Below are 18637 nucleotides of genomic sequence, written 5' to 3' on the forward strand. Positions count from 1 at the left end.
ATGGAGAGAAAAGGGAGTCACCATGTTGTAACACCATCCAACCAGCTCCATCCAAATAAGTTCATCCTGCACATAGAAAATGGAACTCAGACACAAACACTAAGGAACCACATCTGCCTTGGAAATGTAATCTACAAAAGGCTTCCAAATGTCCTTAAAAATTGTCCCTTCTCTTCCTCAGTCTGAATGTCAACTCACAGGAAGCCATCTGGGACAGGCATGCCAACCATTCTGCCTCAGTAAAAGCAGCATTGTCCTCAAGTGCCTCAGGATGAGTCACATCAGTGTCAAAAGCCCAATTATAACTGAAGCCCCCAACAGCAGAAGTATCATTTAAAATCAATAAGACTGATGTGGCCGAAACACTGGAATTCAGAATGTAATTTATTCTCTTCATCACCCTTGCTCAAAACCCTTGTGTAATGCAACATCCCCAAAGCATCTGAGTTAAATCCCCAGTCTGGTTATGACAACTCCGACACAGATTTGACAGTCATATGTCCAATTTGTGCATGTTTAGAGGAGTCAATTATATTTTACTTATTATTTTAAAATACTGCATCCCTAACCTCTTTAGAGCTGTGAATGAACAGTGCCATCCACTGTTTCTATGCATAATCTTTTCCCACAATATTTTCCCAGGATGGTCTTAAATCCCCATTTGAAAAATGTGTGTACTGGTGGCCTGATGTGAGTAAAAGCATCTTTTTTTAAAGAATAAGGCCCAAGTCTGGTAGAATACAAGATGAATAGCAAATTATTTGCCAAGGAAGTTTTCATCTATGGATTTCAAATTTAATCAATCCCCATTTCTTATTTAGCCCTTAAAACAAACAAACAAACAAAACCCAATCAAATAAGTCATCAATAGCAATAATTGTTGACTATAAAAATTGTTGAATATAAAACGTGCATTCATTTTAACCTCAGAATTGAATTTCTTCTTTGGTGTGATGAGGTGCACCTGGACATATACATCTCAGCAAAGGCCCTGATTCCGGATAGCCCTCAAGCATGTGCTTAAGTGCTGTCCTGAATAGAGATGCTTTCCAGAACCAGGACCAAAGTGTGGGCTGAGTGAGAGTTCATGCTCCATTAGGGTGACCAGATAGCAACTGTGAAAAAACGGGACGGGGGTAGGGGGTAATAGGCGCCTATATAAGAAAAAATCCCCCAAAATGGGACTGTCCCTATAAAAATGGGACATCTGGTCACCCTATGCTCCATGCCTATGTTTGCTGCACAAATATATTTAAACTATCCATAGCTAGTACAACTGAATATCCTTAGAAAGTGGAATTTATACAGATTCTACAAAGGCCTCATGAATGCCCTCCACAATGGAAGTCAAACACTGTTGTCAGGTATACATTGTGTCGTGTTGCGTCAGCTCCTATCAGGTCATTGCAAAATCATCCCATCTAATGCTTCTAGAAAGTCTGATCTTGCAAAGCTCTGAGCATTCTAGCCCCAATCCAACAAGCACATAAGCATGTACTCAATTTAGGCCATGTTAGCAGCGCCATCCTCTGAGTATGTAAGTAGTCCCCTTGAATGGGACTGATACCATACTAAAACGCTTTTATGTGCATTGTTGGATCATAGCCTTAGTGCTCAGCACCTTTCAGAATGAATCAGTCCTGTATCCACTGAAGACACTGGCAAAATATCTATTGACTGCAATGGTTGTGGATTAGACCCTAATGATTTTTTTCCCCTGGTTTTCTTTTCTGGGCTTTCCCTCCCCAACATCATTTTCTGATACAAGATGTTGAAACTTCAAGTAGAAATCATTTTAGAATTTAAATTCGTTGTAATTCTGGACTCCACCCTGAGCACAGCTCTCCCATTGTCACAAATAATGGTTGAAAATAATGGTAAAAACATTATCTGGAGAAGTGTGTGAATGATGAGAGCCAGTTATCCAATACTCGAAGGATAAGTAATTGCTCATGATCAGTGATCAATCTGTATATATTACACAACACTGAGCCATAAAACTGACTGATGACAAAAAGGGTATATTTTTAATACAGTGGTCAGGGAATTAGGTGCCTGACTCTTATTAACCCCATGCCTGGCACCCAAAGTTTTCTCTACAAAATTCACAGAAAGGAAAATGGATGCAGTGGAATTTTATCTCAGTGATCACACTTGTACTCGTTCATATTTCAAGATCAAAATTATTTTCTAAAAGCCATTTCCTATTCATGCTGTTGTGTTTGCTCCTCACTTATACTGATCATCAGGACACTGGGTCACAAGGTTCAGGCTGGCACGGATTTCTTTGATTTTCCTATGATGTTTTGAAAGGTAGGAAAGAATCCCACATCTTTTGGAGAATCACAGGGCTGCACGTAAAGAATGTTACAGCTTGTAGGAGAGCAAATTAGAGCCAATTATAGCCTGACTGACATGCCACGGCAATAAAATGCCTAATACAATTCACTCCTCTTTTATAAGATATAGATTTTGATTCCATACACATATGTGATTTGGGATGTTCATTGTTTTTTAGATTGAGATGTAGTTATCAATTGGCCAATGATCAAAATGAGAGCTGACTATGTCATGTCCCAGTTTACAAGGGTTCTCCTAAAATCAAGGCACTCAAATTGTTCATTACAAGATACTACTGTAGAATATTACAACAAGTTAATGTGGGTAGTTATATTAATTTCCATTTGGAAACAGTGAATACTTTTTTTTAAAGATAAATTTTCCATCACACCCAATTTTCACTTTGAGGAATGGGCTTGTTTTACCTTTTAAAATTATCCTTTGAACTATATGGCCCCAATCTTGCCAGTGTTTCATTAATGGAACTTCCATGGAAATAAAGAGGAGATTTGCAATCTGATCACTTGCAGAATAGGGGTTACTGATTGGCCTGGTGGCATTTTATTTTCTCTAAAGCTTAAGGCAAATTGAAGTATCCCAAGATTCAAAACACCACTTTTTTAGAAACATATGGAGAGAAAGTTAATAAAGTTACATAAATTAATAGTCAGATGCCAGCAGCTTACTTTGTAAATTGTTCATTGGACAAAGAGGGACAATATATATGTACAATTTTTCTTAGCTGATTTCTGCTAATAATGCCTGTACATTTAGGGTCACAGGTCTGCAAAGCCTTGTGGAAGTCTTTCCAATTTTCCGTGATTTTATCTGAAAGAATGTCTTCCACCTAAAAGGCAAATATATCAGTCATTGAAATAAAAAATGTCTGTGACGTTACATTGCCGTATGTCAGTAATCATATAGTAAAAATTAAATAAACCCCTTAATTACAGAAAATCAACACTTACTGAAGATAAACCTCATTATTACTTACAGTATCCCAAGCTAGAACAAGAGAAGGTGGCTTCTTAACTTCCTTTGTTCCATTAAGCCATTTATGACCCATCTAATTTAAAAAAAAGTTATTTGTATTAAAACTTTTTAGCACACTGTTTCCTAAGTAGTGTACAATGTCAGCCAATACATATATTCTCAGGGTTCTGTTTGAAAGTGTGGCTCTAATCTGAAAAGTGACTATGCAAAAATGGCACTTTACTACACTGATCTGCTCCTTTTGTGAATTAAAAGTTACAGCTACTGACTTTGATAACAAAACAACATATTACTGCTGGTTACTCTCCAAAGCAAAAGTCGCTAAGACTGACAGATGAGCTGCAAGTTGGATAGCTGTCTCTGAGGGAATAATCTGAAGACAATGGGATGGCACAGGTGAATGTGAGCGCAGAATCTGGTTCCCAGAACGTAGATCAGGTTCAGTTTGTGGCACTGGCAGTTAGAATAAAAGCATCTTTTTACTTGTAAACTGAGTACATTTAATACAAGAACTACTGAGATGCAACAGACACATGGAACCTTATTTTTCCAGAGTAACTGGGGTCAATACTCAGATCCAGCTGAGCTCTGTTCAGTGCAAAATCCAAGGGGAGACAAAGGTGCCTTTATGTCATTTTCAGATACCCCAGTCCTGGGGCCAGCGAGGAGCTGGTTTGGCTAGTTGGGGACCAACTTGGTTCCCAGCACTACTAGCATCTGCCTCAGAGCTGCTTTGACTTTCATCTGGCTGCAAGAGTTCCCATGGGGCCATTCCCTCAGCCAGAGAATGACAGAGCACCACAGCATTCTAGAAAAACTCCCCTCCCTTTGGGTCTGCCCCCAAAGAATTCCCCTATGCCACAGAGTGGGCAGGACAGAGTGTTACAGAGCCAACTATGCCAGCTTTATATCACCTAGGGAATGAGTGGGTGGAGCCTTTGTATTTGGCTAGACTTGCTTTGCAGCTGCTTTGCACCAACAGATTGGCACAACAGAGGTCAGAATCTGGCCCACTCTTCAGAGCAGAATCACTCTTCAAGTGTGAAGTCCTAACTAGCAAGGTTATCTCTGGTTATCAGCTGGTATCTTATCCCAGGGTGGCCATGATCCCTGTTGCTCTCTGTTTCTCTAGCCTGCCCTTCTTTATGCTAAAATTTACTTTATTTAGAACACTAAGTAGGCAGTAGAATTTCAACTCTAAAATGAACCCAAATAAGTTAATTTGAGCATCCAAATTCATTTGCATAACCCATTAGTATTTGCACTTTGACAGTATTTATATTTTTCCCCTCTGACATGTCAGTTTTATAATTATAAAAATGTGTCCCAGACTCTCAGCACAACTATTATTCAATTCAAGAATAGGTAGAAGGGACATGAACGGATGAATCAAATGTATCTATTGTTGGAGCCATCAGAACAGGATGCCGTCTATTTCAGTTCTACATCAAAGCTTTTCTCAAAGCAATACACACCATTCAAGACTATTCAGTAGGAACCTCTTTTTGTGCATCTAGTGCATCTCTTGACACTGCCAGGTTCTTTGATTCTTTCCAATGACACTAACTACACCAGCTTAAGACAAAAACTAAATAAAGATTTATTCAGATGAATAAATGTGAACCTAAAAGTGATCTAATAAAAATATTATGAACAGCTCTAATATAATAAAGCAGTTATGAAAACTATAGATTAGACTACTTCTGAGTATAATTCAGTAAGCCCAAAAAGAAACTGACATACTGACTAGATATTCCGGTCAAAAGATACAGGATATAACCTCACTATATGTATGGTAGTGGTTCTAAAGGAAGATATTAAAAGATGACTACAAAACTCCAAAAATTTCAAAGTCATACTCATGAAAACACACAATCAATGGGTATTGTAAATCTCAGAACCTATGTATTATTATCTAGTATAAATAGATAGAAAGAGCTCTTCTGCAAAATATCTGCAAAACAGTTTTGATGATTGAAAGCTGGAAAGAGATACTTCCATCCCACACCTGCTACACACATGTACATGAACTTGTGATTACATTCCAGGGGGAGTTTCCAGAAACTTGAGGTAACTGTGAAATTGGTTCTCAACCCATGCTTCAGAGGCAAAAGAATCCAAGAGTGTGAATTATGTAGGAGTTTTACACTGCTGAAAAGCATATGCATTCACTAACTTAGATGAAGATTATTCAGTGCTTAGGGTTTTATTAAGAATTGTCCTGACACCTTGCTATAGACATTATAAAAAAGAAAATCCTTAGAAAAGTATTGATAAACACTTACTAGAGATTCCTTTTCTTCAAACAAGTCTAAAAATGTATGGTAGCTGAGGTACCCAGTGTGTTCTGGATCAATTATCTTGATTAGGTCTTGGAAGTCCTTGTCTCTTATTTGAAATAAGATACAGTCCAAAACGCGACGAAGCTCATTTCTTGTGATCTTTCCATCTTGTTTCTAAAACAAATGTTTATGTGTGTGTGAAACGGAGTGAACAAATTTACTAAAAGACAATGTCTATTTTAAAACACTGTTCTGAACCTCTACGTCACACAACCCACAGTGACTGAAAGCTTTTAATATTGGTTAGCTTTTTGATAGTCTAATCAGTGGTTCTCAACCTACTTACCACTGTGGGCTGCATATGCAGCTCTCTGTGTGTTAAGTGGGCTGCATCCACTCAATATATATACTACCTGTATGGCCCTGAAGATGTCACATGGGCCACAGCTGTGTGCTGATTGGGCTGCCAGCGGCCCCCAGCTCACAGGTTGAGAACCACCAGTTTACATGATGTGAATCTGGTGGTCTCAGTCCAGTTCTCAGTGGACAAGAGGATACACCACAACGGGAGCACTTGTTGACAGTAACAGCAGAGGGACTAAGGTTATAGAAATTGAACTATCCTCTTACACTAGAAGTCAGACCCTAAGTTCAGGTTTGTAATATGTTGGTGGAGCAGTATTAGGGAGCTTACAATATAGCTGCCTGTCCTGGACCTGTTCTGTGGAGAAACAGACAAAAGTCTTTGGTCTCCAAGATTAATTCAGCACCTTTCTGCAAAAATTAAACTGATGGTTTATGTTATGTAAGCACATATAAACACACATACATACACACACACACTTTTTTAAATAAAAAGGATGTTTTTGTTACTTCCCACCAGCTCTGTTACCCTACAGTGACTTGCTGCTGCCACTGGCCCCATCCATTGCCTTGGTGAAGAAGGGGAGTCCTTTAAAGGCTATTTGTGACTCGAATGAATTCCCACACTGCTCTCAGCAGAGAACATACATACAGGAGCGCCGCCAGCTTTTTTGCCGCCCTAGGCAGCAGAAGGTCCCGCCCCCGAAATGCCGCCCCCGACAGAGGCGGCGGAAGGTCCCGCCCCCGAATTGCCGCCCCCGACAGAGGCGGCGGAAGGTTCCGCCCCCGAAATACCGCTGATGACCGGGGCGGCCGAAGATCCGGCCGCTGCGGTCGCCGCCCCCCAAATGCTAGCGCCCTAGGCGACTGCCTAGGTCGCCTAATGGGTTGCGCCGGCCCTGCATACATATATACATGCACCCTGGGTTAGTATCCCAAATTCACCCCCTATCAGGGGATTTCCTTTATTCTTAATATCAGAACAATAAAATACAAACTCCAACCTAAGCTTTTTTCTTGAGCTTATCTTTTCCTAGGGTTTTTTCCTTCTTGATCTCTCTGTCTTTGCACACAGGTCTCTCTGCCTTAGAGAGTAATGCTAAGCTTTTTATATTCCTGGGTTGGAGCCAATAGGAACCACTGGGTCTGACAGTGAGAGTGACTTAGTAGAAATAATTCTGCATTTCTGTACAGAGTCCCAGCATGTGACACTCTATCATACTATCATATAAATATGCACTTTTTAAAGCATTTTATGCAATAAACAATGGAATGGGCTCATACAACAGTACTATTATATTTATGTATTGTTACAGTTAAGGCATGATTTTTGTTTCAGTCCCCATGACATATCTCCATAAGGTTTGAGAGAGAGTTTTAAATAGAGGTTAGTCTGTTTTTATCACAGTCTATTAGATCTTAGAATTTTATATTTTTGCTTGGACTTTTATTATATTTTGCTTCCCTTAAAAAAAACAGTGGAAAAAGGAAGAAATGTAAGGAATAAATGCCTGGGAACAATAAAAGAAAAATGAATGGTAAACAGTTTCTCCAGTGATTCATTTCTGCCTAAGCATGAGACAAATATTTTGCTGCTCATAAACCTCACACCAAGAAAAATTCTGTTTCCCTTTAGTCCCCTATAGAGATCCAGGGTGGCAGTAGTAATATACAGGATGAGCAATTATTTACTTCATCAGCTGGTTTGGGAAACACTTTGAAGTTTTGTAATCAAAAGATAATGGTCTTGTGAAACTGCTTTTCTGCCATCTGAATTTTCTTTAGAGACTGTTGTCAGTGCATTAAATCATACGGAAAAGAAACTTGATAATATATCTACCTCAGTGAATGTGTTAAGAAATTTGGTACAGGAGATACAAAAATTAGTTCTACTTTACATGAAAATATGTACCGTATAAGTGGAAGCATCTTCTCCACAAAGCTTAAACACAAAGATAACTTGTTTTTTAGTCATTGCTTTGATAATATTGAAAAAATAATATATATTATATTAGCCTTCAATCAGTGAACTTTTTGATTGTTTATTTGACACCTAAAATCTCTAAAATGTTTTCATTTATGAGCTAGATTGTCACCTGGTGTAAATTAGCATAGCTCCAATGACCTCACTGGGGCTACAGTTATTTACAACAGCTGAAAATCTGTATGTATCTCTATATGTGTAACAGTTTTGGATGTTAAGGATGAAGCTGTTCCTCCTGCAGCCAGAGTTCTCTTTCTGCTGTCTCAAACATCGGTATCTGTGTAAATAATTTCATTCATTGATGACCACTACAATAAAGCGCATAAGCATGTGCTTGAGTTCGTGATTAAGTGCTTTGCTGAATCAGGGCCCTAATGCTGGTATGTGTTATTACTATCTACTGCAATGTAGGAAACTAAACTCTCTTCTTTGTAAATTGCTAGGCAAATTGCTAGGCAAATTCTTTCTTTTGTAGTGATTGTGTGTGTATATATACACAATCACTACAAAAGAAAGAATTTGCCTAGCAATTTGCCTAGCAATTTACAAAGAAGAGAGTTTAGTTTATATACACACACAAACATATATATACACACATATATATACACACACAAACATATATGTAAAAACAACAAGGAGTACTTGTGGCACCTTAGAGACTAACAAATTTATTTGGGCATAAGCTTTCATGGGCTAAAACCCACTTCATCAGATGCATGGAGTGACAGGTATATATACACAGTACATGAAAAGATGGGAGTTGCCTTACCAATGGGGGGGGGGTCAGTGCTAACGAGACAATTCAATTAAAGTGGAAGTGGGCTATTCTCAACAGTAGAATACCAAGGGAGGAAAATCACTTTTGTAGTGGTAATGAGGCTAATGTAATCAGGGTGGCCCATTTCAAACAGTTGACAAGAAGGTGTGAGTAACAGTAGGGGAAAATTAGTATGGGGAAATTAGTTTTTGTAGTGACCCATCCACTTCCAGTTTTTATTCAGGCCTAATTTGATGGTGTCCAGTCTGCAAATTAATTCCAGTTCTGCAGTTTCATGTTGGAGTCTGCTTTTGAAGTTTTTTTGTTGAAGAATTGCCACTTTTAAGTCTGTTATTGAGTGTCCAGGGAGATTCAAGTGTTCTCCGACTAGTTTTTGAATGTTATAATTCTTGACATCTGATTTGTGTCCATTTATTCTTTTGCATAGAGACTGTCCGGTTTGGCCAATGTACATGGCAGAGGGGCATTGCTGGCATATGATGGCATATATCACATTGTAGATGTGCAGGTGAACGAGCCCCTGATGGTGTGGCTGATGTGGTTAGGTCCTATGATGTCCCTTGAATAGATATGTGGACAGAGTTAGCAACAAACCCAATGGGGCTCGCTGAGAAACTGCAGAACTGGAATTAATTTGCAAACTGGACACCATCAAATTAGGCCTGAATAAAGACTGGGAGTGTATGGGTCACTACAAAACCTAGTTTCCCCTACTGTTACTCACACCTTCTTGTCAACTGTTTGAAATGGACCACCCAGATTACATTAGCCTCATTATCCGGGCCGTCCCTACTCATACGCAAAGTACGCAGCTGCGTAGGGCACCAGGAAATTTGGGAAAATTTCCTGGTGCCCTGCGCAGCTGTGTGCTGCTCCAGCCCTTGCCCCACCTCTTCCCCATGGCCCCCGCCCCTGCTCCGCCCCCGCCCCGCCACCACTCCTCTGAGGACTGCACCAGGGCCGGGCCTGCACTCACTGGTGGCGGGAAGTGCAGCGACCCAGCCACGCCGCCGGTTAGTGCTGGGGGGTGGGTGTTCCCTCCTGCCCCCCAAGCCAGACCCCCCCACAGAGGCCTGGGGTCAGCTCTCCCTGCGGTCCCCCTGCGGAGGCCTGCCTCCCCCCTCCGCAGGGGGACTGCGTAGGGCCCCAGAATAGCTAGGGACGGCCCTGCTCATTACTACTACAAAAGTGATTTTTCCTCCCTTGGTATTCTACTGTTGAGAATAGCCCACTTCCACTTTAATTGAATTGTCTAGTTAACACTGACCCCCCACTTGGTAAGGCAACTCCCATCTTTTCATGTACTGTGTATATATACCTGCCTACTGTATTTTCCATTCCATGCATCTGATGAAGTGGGTTTTAGCCCATGAAAGCTTATGCCCAAATACATTTGTTAGTCTCTAAGGTGCCACAATGACTCCTCATTGTTTTTGCTGATACAGACTAACACAGCTACCACTCTGAAACATATATGTGTGTAATTTATACTGCAGAGCGGGAAAGAGCAATTTTTATGTAATTATATTAGAAAGGAATTGTGATATATCATCTATATAAAAATTTGTAATAAAAAATGCCAGCAGTACCTCTGAAGATATGCCCAGTGCTCATTTTGCTTGTGTCAACCAGACTGAAAGCTTTAATTTTTTCAGTCTATTATTTGCTCATCCAATCCAAAAATATAGACTGTACAATTTAAGAAGAGCAATCTGTAGCAAATCAAAGTAATAAAAAAATTCCATCTGTCCATTAAAGCAACGATCACACAGCCCAGTGTATGGATCATATATATCATGACATTCCATCAAAAATGACAAGAATGCTTTTTTTAACATAGTTCAGTACATCATGAAAGCCATAGAACAGAATAGACTGACAGTTCTTTATTAAGAGTGCATTCATTCTAGAGCTAGACATAAAAAGCATGCCCAAATTCTGTTAAAAAAATCAGATTAAAATATTGCTGCAGATAAAGTGAGTGATGCAATGGAATGATCCTGGTCAATCTCACAGCTCTGACATTATTCTGTCAGATTATAGACCACAAACAAGAAATGTTTTACAAGTTCCACATTTTCTATTTATATTGTATAGCATGGGGCTGTGATAATGACTCTGTAGTTGAGGTTCAAACTTACTTTACATTATCATACTGATTTTAATCCCTTCCCTCACTTCACTAAAATGCAATAATTCTGCCTATAATATCTCATGTGCGGTCATGTGCCAAGGGATATTTATTTATTTAAGTTTGGGAATAACTGGATAAGGCAGTTGAGAAATTTGAGAAGTTGCATATTTGCATTTGTGAAATTTTCCAAACTTCTTTGAAACATTTTCCAGAGTGGCTTGGTATAGAATTTGAGTCTACAAACATTTATGCGTGTCTTTAATGTCAATTGCAGTCAAAATCAATGGGACTTCTCCTGTGTAATATTAAGCATGTGCATAAATCTTTGCAGGATCACGGTGTAATTTTGGAGCTACCTACAGTTCTTTTGAACCTATGACAACTTCAGGAGCACTCTGAGATGTTTATAAATTCCATAGGCTGTCTGGTTTCATGGGTGGCTAGAAAACACTTTAACTTCTTTTCTTGGGCCTTGGTGTCTTCATTTAGGAGACTTCTACACACAGCTTGCATTGCTTGCCCAGAGAAGCATCACAAACTATCCTTTTTAAAAGGGTTTTACAAATAAAAGTAATGCTCATGAAAGATCCCAGACTGAATTTCTAAATTTATCCACACAACAGGAAATGCAGCAACATGGAACTCTGGAAGTCTGAGGTGGACATTTTAAGTTTGTACTTTAGCAATCCTTTAAGCAACTGGGACACAACAGACAATCAATACTAAAAACTAACATAAACAATGTGGAGATTAACAAAAACAGTACAGCAACAAACTAAAATTATTCTAACAATAGAAACGCATTACAATTTATGGAATTTAGTTGCACATAAGTTTACAAGATGAAAAAAGAATAATAAAATATAATTAACTCAACTGAAAGGTTAAAAACTATATAGAGTAAATGGAATAAGTGTACGGAGAGTTTCCAACCCCAAATATAAAAAAATGAATGATACTAAAAAAAAATCAAAACATTCCCACCTGTGGCTTTTCACGGGGGGAGGGGACTATTTAGCCTCATGTATGTAATATTCCCCTCCTATATATAGGACTTGATTAATAAAGAAATGAAGTAGGATAATATCATTAATGCCAATCAAGATAGGTGTTTGGAAAAAATAGATCTTGTCAAGTGAACTTGATATCTTTTTTATGACATTTTGATTAAGACAAGAATGATACGAAATTGAATATGGCACACATTAAATGGATTCAAAATTGGCTAACTAACAGGTTTTAAAATGTAACTGTAAATGGGGAATCACTATCAAGGGTCTGTGTTTCCAGTAGGGTCCTGCAAGGAATTGGTTGTTGGCCCCAAGTTACATAATATTTTTATCAATGACCTAGAAGAAAACAAAATCATCACTAATAAGTTTGTAGATGACACAAAGGGCTGGTCCACACTAACCCCCCAGTTCGAACCAAGATACGCAACTTCAGCTACGTGAATAACGTAGCTGAAGTCGAAGTACCTTAGTTCGAACTACAAGGTACTTACCGCGGGTCCACACGCGGCAGGCAGGCTCCCCCGTCGACTCCGCGTACTCCTCTCGCGGAGCAGGAGTACCGGCGTCTATGGCGAGCACTTCCGGGATCGATTTATCGCGTCTAGACAAGACGCGATAAATCGATCCCAGAAGATCGATTGCTTACCGCCGAACCCGGAGGTAAGTATAGACGTACCCAAAGATTGGGGGAAGAGGTAAATTACTGATACAGAGAGATCTGAATCACTTGGTAAACTAAGCGCAAGCAAACAATGTATTTCAATACCGCCAAATGTAAAGTCCTGCATGTAGGAACAAAAAATGCGGGCCGTTCATACAAGATCGGGCTTTGCCATGAGCCCTGTGTATGAGGCAGCATGTTGTTGTGTTGCCCCCAGGAGCAGCCAAGAAGCAGATTGTGACTCAGCCACAATCTGCCTCCCAGTTTCCTCTTTCTCTGGTGGGAACATGCCCTTGTATCTGGCATAGCATACATCCTTTGGCATGCTTTCAAAGCTGCGCTGCCTGGCATATTGTGAGGATGGATTGTTAGGAGTTGAGGGAGGGGCAAAGTCAGATTTATGACGAGAGGGTAGCAAGAGGGAAGTGGCAGTTGGATCAGGGCTTGAGTCTTGGTGAAGCACATTTGTTCCAGCACTTGCTATGAGTGTAAGTGGTCATGGCTTTTTTTATTAGGGTGGAGGACAGAAGGCAAGGGAAGGCAGCAACACCTGAAAGCAAGTAATTCATTGGAGGAAGGTATAGGATGTTTGGGAGAGGGTTAGGAAACCAGATGAAGGGAAAGACTTGCTTGGCAGGAGGGTTGGGATCTGAGAGGTTGCTGGGTACTTGTCAAGAGGGTAGCTTGAGAGGTTAAAAACTGCATCAGTTTGTGAATGTGTTAAGTCATCCACAGAATCTCAGCATTGTAAGAGTTAAAAATAAGGTCTCTTACTGTATCAATCATGAGAAATGCCTGCTTCAGTGATGGATATGCATTTTGGATGTGTCTGCGCAGCTTTAGAAGGACACTGTTACTTGAGAAAGCTTCATCCATTCCTCTGATTGGGTTTACTCTACAACAGGAAAACATGGTTGACACAACGTTCTCATCTCTCATCCTCTTACTTTTCAGAGTAGGGAGAAAATGTAAACTCATTAAGGCCAAAAGCTTAGTAGGACTCAAAAATATGCTTAGACATTTATATGGATAATGAGAATATCCCCAAAAGATTATCTGAAGTAAATTTAATCAACAATTATTTCAGTAGATATAATTTTCCATCAAGTTCAAGTACACCTCGAACAAAAAAAATGTAATTTTCTACTTACCTGTGGTTTTTTCTTATAGGAAGTGTCTGTCCATTTTCATATGTCACAGGGTCCTGAAATTTCTCTAAAAATTGATGCCAGGCAATTTTACCTGTGGCTTTAAATCCAAATCTGGTCAAACAAAGATGTAAGAACTGTTTAAAAAGACTTCCTTTTGTAACACTGCTATAACTACATTTTCCAGAGAGAATTTTGGCTTGTGACAGAAATTTATGCAATCTAGTCTGAGTTTACAAAGCTTAAAATTTTACAAAAAGTATGTGGCAAATTTCAACGATAAAAAAAGTTGGGCCAAATTCCCTTCTGAGTTCCACCAGTCTAACAGAAGAAAGAACTAGACCTGATCAGAACTAGACCTGATCAGATGGTTCTGGTTTTATCCGAACTGAAAACCCTTCAATTTAGAAGTGTTAGAATGCATTTATAAGGCATTAATGGCCAGATTCTGTCAACTTCACTCATGTTGAGTAGTATTTTACTCTGTGAATAATCCCTTTGAAATCAGTGAGGGCTTGATTTTGCTCCCCTTGAAGTCAGTGGCATAGCTCCCATTTAACTTCAGTGGTGCAGGATGAAGCCCTAAGTAAGTGTGGCAAAACACGTTCCTAAATTAGATGGTGTCTTTTAAGCACTGTCACCAACTTATTTAGAAAAAATGTGATGACTCACTGCTTTACTCATTTCAACAAAGTTTTAAATATCTATTCCTGAAGCCTGTTAGAATGGTGTTATGCTGTGTTTAGAGCATGACTACCAAGGTGAGGTTTAAACAACAATAAAATGTAATAAGGGGTTAACAGGACAACAAATAGTGGAAAGACTTTTGTGGAGCTCCCACAAAAAACCTCCATCCTCAGAAGTTCATTAAGTTTATCAAGCTCAGCCAATGAAATTCCAAGTTGGAAGAATTACACCATCAGAACAATCATTCATTGGCTGATCAAAACCTGAGGGTAGAACAGTTTTTCTATCCGGTTCTTGTTAAAACTGACTTTTTTTCAAAATTAACCCACTTACAGGTGTAACATACACACCACAGTTCACTGGCTTGAGTGAAAGTTTATTAAAAAAACTGGGGGAAACAGTTTCATAATCATATTTGTCTGAAACAATAATCAAATATGAAGTAACAGATTATCTTTAAAATTAAGACCCAGCCAACTGGTATTTTCAACCCCTAACTGAGATCTTTCCCATGTCACATTTCTGTGGTTCTATAAATCACTCAAAAGTACACTGTAGGGAACAATTCTGCACCGGCAACAAGCAAACAGATGGATCTTGGTCTGCATTATTGTCCCCAAGATCCTCACAAACAGAGGCCCTTTCCATGTGTCTGACTACCCCCTTCTTCAGCTACCTCAACAGCACCTCAGAGGGCAACTGCCATGGTGCCAGGGAGCTGGGGAGAGCACAGCATGGCTACTAGGGGCCAGAGCTGATGTAGCAGCACAGGGAATCAGCATGGATCCCTGAGGATCCACACAGTTTGACGGCAGGCTCCCTTTTCTGCAGGATAGAGAATTTCCACCCCAATTAGATGATGTAGTAGAATCGTTGAAAAACAATCATCACTGATTTCAGAGTAGCAGCCGTGTTAGTCTGTATCCGCAAAAAGAACAGGAGTACTTGTGGCACCTTAGAGACTAACAAATTTATTTGAGCATAAGCTTTCGTGGGCTACATCCCACTTCTTTGGATGCATAGAATGGAACATATATTGAGGAGATATATATACACACACATACAGAGAGCATGAACAGGTGGGAGTTGTCTTACCAACTCTGAGAAGCCAATTAAGTAAGAGAAAAAAGAAAAAAAAAACTTTTGAAGTGATAATCAAGATAGCCCAGTACAGACAGGTTGATAAGAAGTGTGAGAGTACTTACATGGGGTGATAGATTCAATGTTTGTAATGGCTCAGCCATTCCCAGTCTTTATTCAAACCTAAATTGATTGTGTCTAATTTGCATATCAATTCGAGTTCAGCAGTTTCTCGTTGGAGTCTCTTTTTGAAGCTTTTCTGTTGTAAAATTGCCACCCACTGGTCTGTCATTGAATGACCAGACAGGTTAAAGTGTTCTCCCACTGGTTTTTGAGTATTATGATTCCTGATGTCAGATTTGTGTCCATTAATTCTTTTGCGTAGAGACTGTCTGGTTTGACCAATGTACATGGCAGAGGGGCATTGCTGGCACATGATGGCATATATCACATTGGTAGATGTGCAGGTGAACGAGCCCCTGATGGTATGGCTGATGTGATTAGGTCCTATGATGATGTCACTTGAATAGATATGTGGACAGAGTCGGCATCGGGCTTTGTTGCAAGGATAGGTTCCTGGGTCAGTGTTTTTGTTCAGTGATGTGTGGTTGCTGGTGAGTATTTGCTTCAGGTTGGGGGGTTGTCTGTAAGCGAGGACAGGTCTGTCTCCCAAGATCTGTGAGAGTGAGGGATCATCTTTCAGGATAGGTTGTAGATCTTTGATGATGCGCTGGAGAGGTTTTAGTTGGGGACTGAAGGTGACAGCTAGTGGTATTCTGTTATTTTCTTTGTTGGGCCTGTCTTGTAGGAGGTGACTTCTGGGTACTCGTCTGGCTCTGTCAATCTGTTTTTTCACTTCAGCAGGTGGGTACTGTAGTTTTAAGAATGCTTGATAGAGATCTTGTAGGTGCTTGTCTCTGTCTGAGGGATTGGAGCAAATGCAGTTGTATCTTAGAGGTTGGCTGTAGACAATGGATCTTGTGGTGTGTCCTGGATGGAAGCTAGAGACATGTAGGTAAGTATAGCGGTCAGTAGGTTTCCGGTATAGGGTGGTATTTATGTGACCATCGCTTATTAGCACAGTAGTGTCCAGGAAATGGACCGCTTGTGTGGATTGATCTAGGCTGAGGTTAATGGTGGGATGGAAATTATTGAAATCATGGTGGAATTCTTCAAGGGCCTCCTTTCCATGGGTCCAGATGATGAAGATGTCATCAATGTAGCGCAAGTAGAGTAGGGGCATTAGGGGACGAGAGCTAAGGAAGTGTTGTTCTAAGTCAGCCATAAAAATGTTGGCATACTGTGGGGCCATGCGGGTACCCATAGCAGTGCCGCTGACTTGAAGGTATATATTGTCCCCAAATGTGAAATAGTTGTGGGTGAGAACAAGGTCACAAAGTTCATCCACCAGGTTAGCTGTGACATGATGTAGCCCACGAAAGCTTATGCTCAAATAAATTTGTTAATCATCATTGAGATTGTCTCCCACAAAGCCTCTTCCCATGGGTTTTATCATGGGAGGGGATGAATAAGATCCAAGATGTACTTAGCACCTGGAACTCCCACACACCTCAATGGGAACTGCACATGCTCAGCACTTCTCAGTACTGGGCTCTGCCTATTCCATCCTTAATTTTCATGGGTGAAATCCAGAAATCTTACATATGCAAAACACTCATTGAATTCACTGGGAGTAAAACCTGAGTGAAGACTTCAGGATTTTGTGATTCCAAAGCAATTCTATGTCTAGTAGAAAATAGTTAGTTCTTATATAGCACTTTTCATCTATAGATCTCAAAGTGCTTTACAAAGAAGGTAAGAGGAAGTTAAGGGTGCTCTATTGTAGGTGTATCTGCGCCCCACACCTTTAATTGGAGATTGTAGGTAGCAGTGTCCATTCAGCCATTTGAGCTCATCCACTACCCTATTAACAAGGTCTTGAAAGTATCTAAAATCATCAGCTAGCGATAGAGGAGGGGGCATCACAGCCGCATCTGGTGATGACGAGGAAATGTTTGCTGGTGGGTAGCCTCCATTTTGAGCCTTTCCTCCTGTCCCTCCAAAGTTTTCTCCTCTGGTTCTGGGGTTCTGGACACCGAAGCCGTAGGACAAAGTCTGGTGGACTCTCTATGAGAGACACTGGATGCTCGAGAAGCGTGCGGTCTGTACATTGCCCAAGGATTCCAATATGGCCACTGGTGGGGGGATGCCTGGGTTGGGGGGTGCCCAGGGAGGACCATACCAGGATTGAAGGGCGGCATGAGGGTGTAGTTGGGGAGGTCCCTGATATTGTGACGGTGGACCACAGTAAGAGGCCAGGGAAATAACATCATCCTGGTCACCGTCAGACTTCTCAATGGGTAGGGGAGGTGCTGACCGGGGTGCTGGTGGCAAATGTCCTGGTGCCATTGGTGATTCTAGATGTCGAGACGTGCATGGTACTGGGGCCCCGCTACTGAGTAATGGGGATTCTGGAGCGTCCCTGCTGTTTCTGGGTACCATGCTTCAAAGAGCTGGTGCTGTTGGACCAATGTGGCCGAGCATGCCGGGGAACCCCTCTGGCTGGCCAAAGACTCTGTTTGCGGGCTTGAAGCCCTTTTTTTCAAATCTCTGCGGCGGGAATCTGCTGAGCTTTTTTGTGAGTCTATCCCTTTGGAGGTTGAAGGCTCCAGGGACAATCTGTGTCCTTGAGAAGCTTCAGCACCAGAGTCAGCTGGTGATCAAAGCGCACCCTCCACCAGAAGTTTTAACTTCAGCTCCTGGTTCATGCGAGATCTCATCTTTAGCTGGTGGCAGAAGGTGCACTTCTGTGGGATGCATGCCTCTTCAAGGCACCAGATACAGTGAGATTGTCCATCTGTTACTGGAACTGGTTCCTTGCAGGAGAGGAAGCTTTTAAAACTGGGGGAATTGGTCATGCCCCGGGTGGAGATATCACCCTCAAAAAGGCTAGGAATGCAGAAGAAAGTTTTTTTGTTTCTTCTTTATTTTTTATTTATTTATTTTTTAACTGGGAAAACGGAAACTCTAGACTACTAAGTGCCCCTGTAAGGGTGATCCCCCACAAAAAGAGCAGGAAACATGACACAAAAAGTTATTTTTCTTTTTCCCTCCCAACTGGAAAATGAAAACTTAACTATTAAAAGAAACTAAAAGACTAAGAATAACTACTAC

General features: G+C 40.6%; 1 protein-coding gene across 1 annotated transcript in view; it reads right to left on the bottom strand.

Annotated features, from left to right (window-relative positions):
• The window catches only part of EFCAB6 (EF-hand calcium binding domain 6), a 106838-nt gene that overhangs the window by 73249 nt on the left and 14952 nt on the right, over positions 1-18637 (bottom strand). Inside the window, exons 3-7 of the mRNA XM_065421650.1 lie at positions 13700-13810; positions 13323-13443; positions 5619-5789; positions 3335-3406; positions 3027-3187 (exon numbers count right to left, since the gene is read on the bottom strand). Coding sequence (XP_065277722.1) covers positions 3027-3187; positions 3335-3406; positions 5619-5789; positions 13323-13443; positions 13700-13810 — 636 coding nt within the window. The remainder of the gene's footprint in view (positions 1-3026; positions 3188-3334; positions 3407-5618; positions 5790-13322; positions 13444-13699; positions 13811-18637) is intronic.

The sequence above is a fragment of the Emys orbicularis genome, chromosome 1 (genome assembly GCF_028017835.1).
Source record: "Emys orbicularis isolate rEmyOrb1 chromosome 1, rEmyOrb1.hap1, whole genome shotgun sequence".
Lineage (NCBI taxonomy): Eukaryota > Metazoa > Chordata > Testudines > Emydidae > Emys > Emys orbicularis.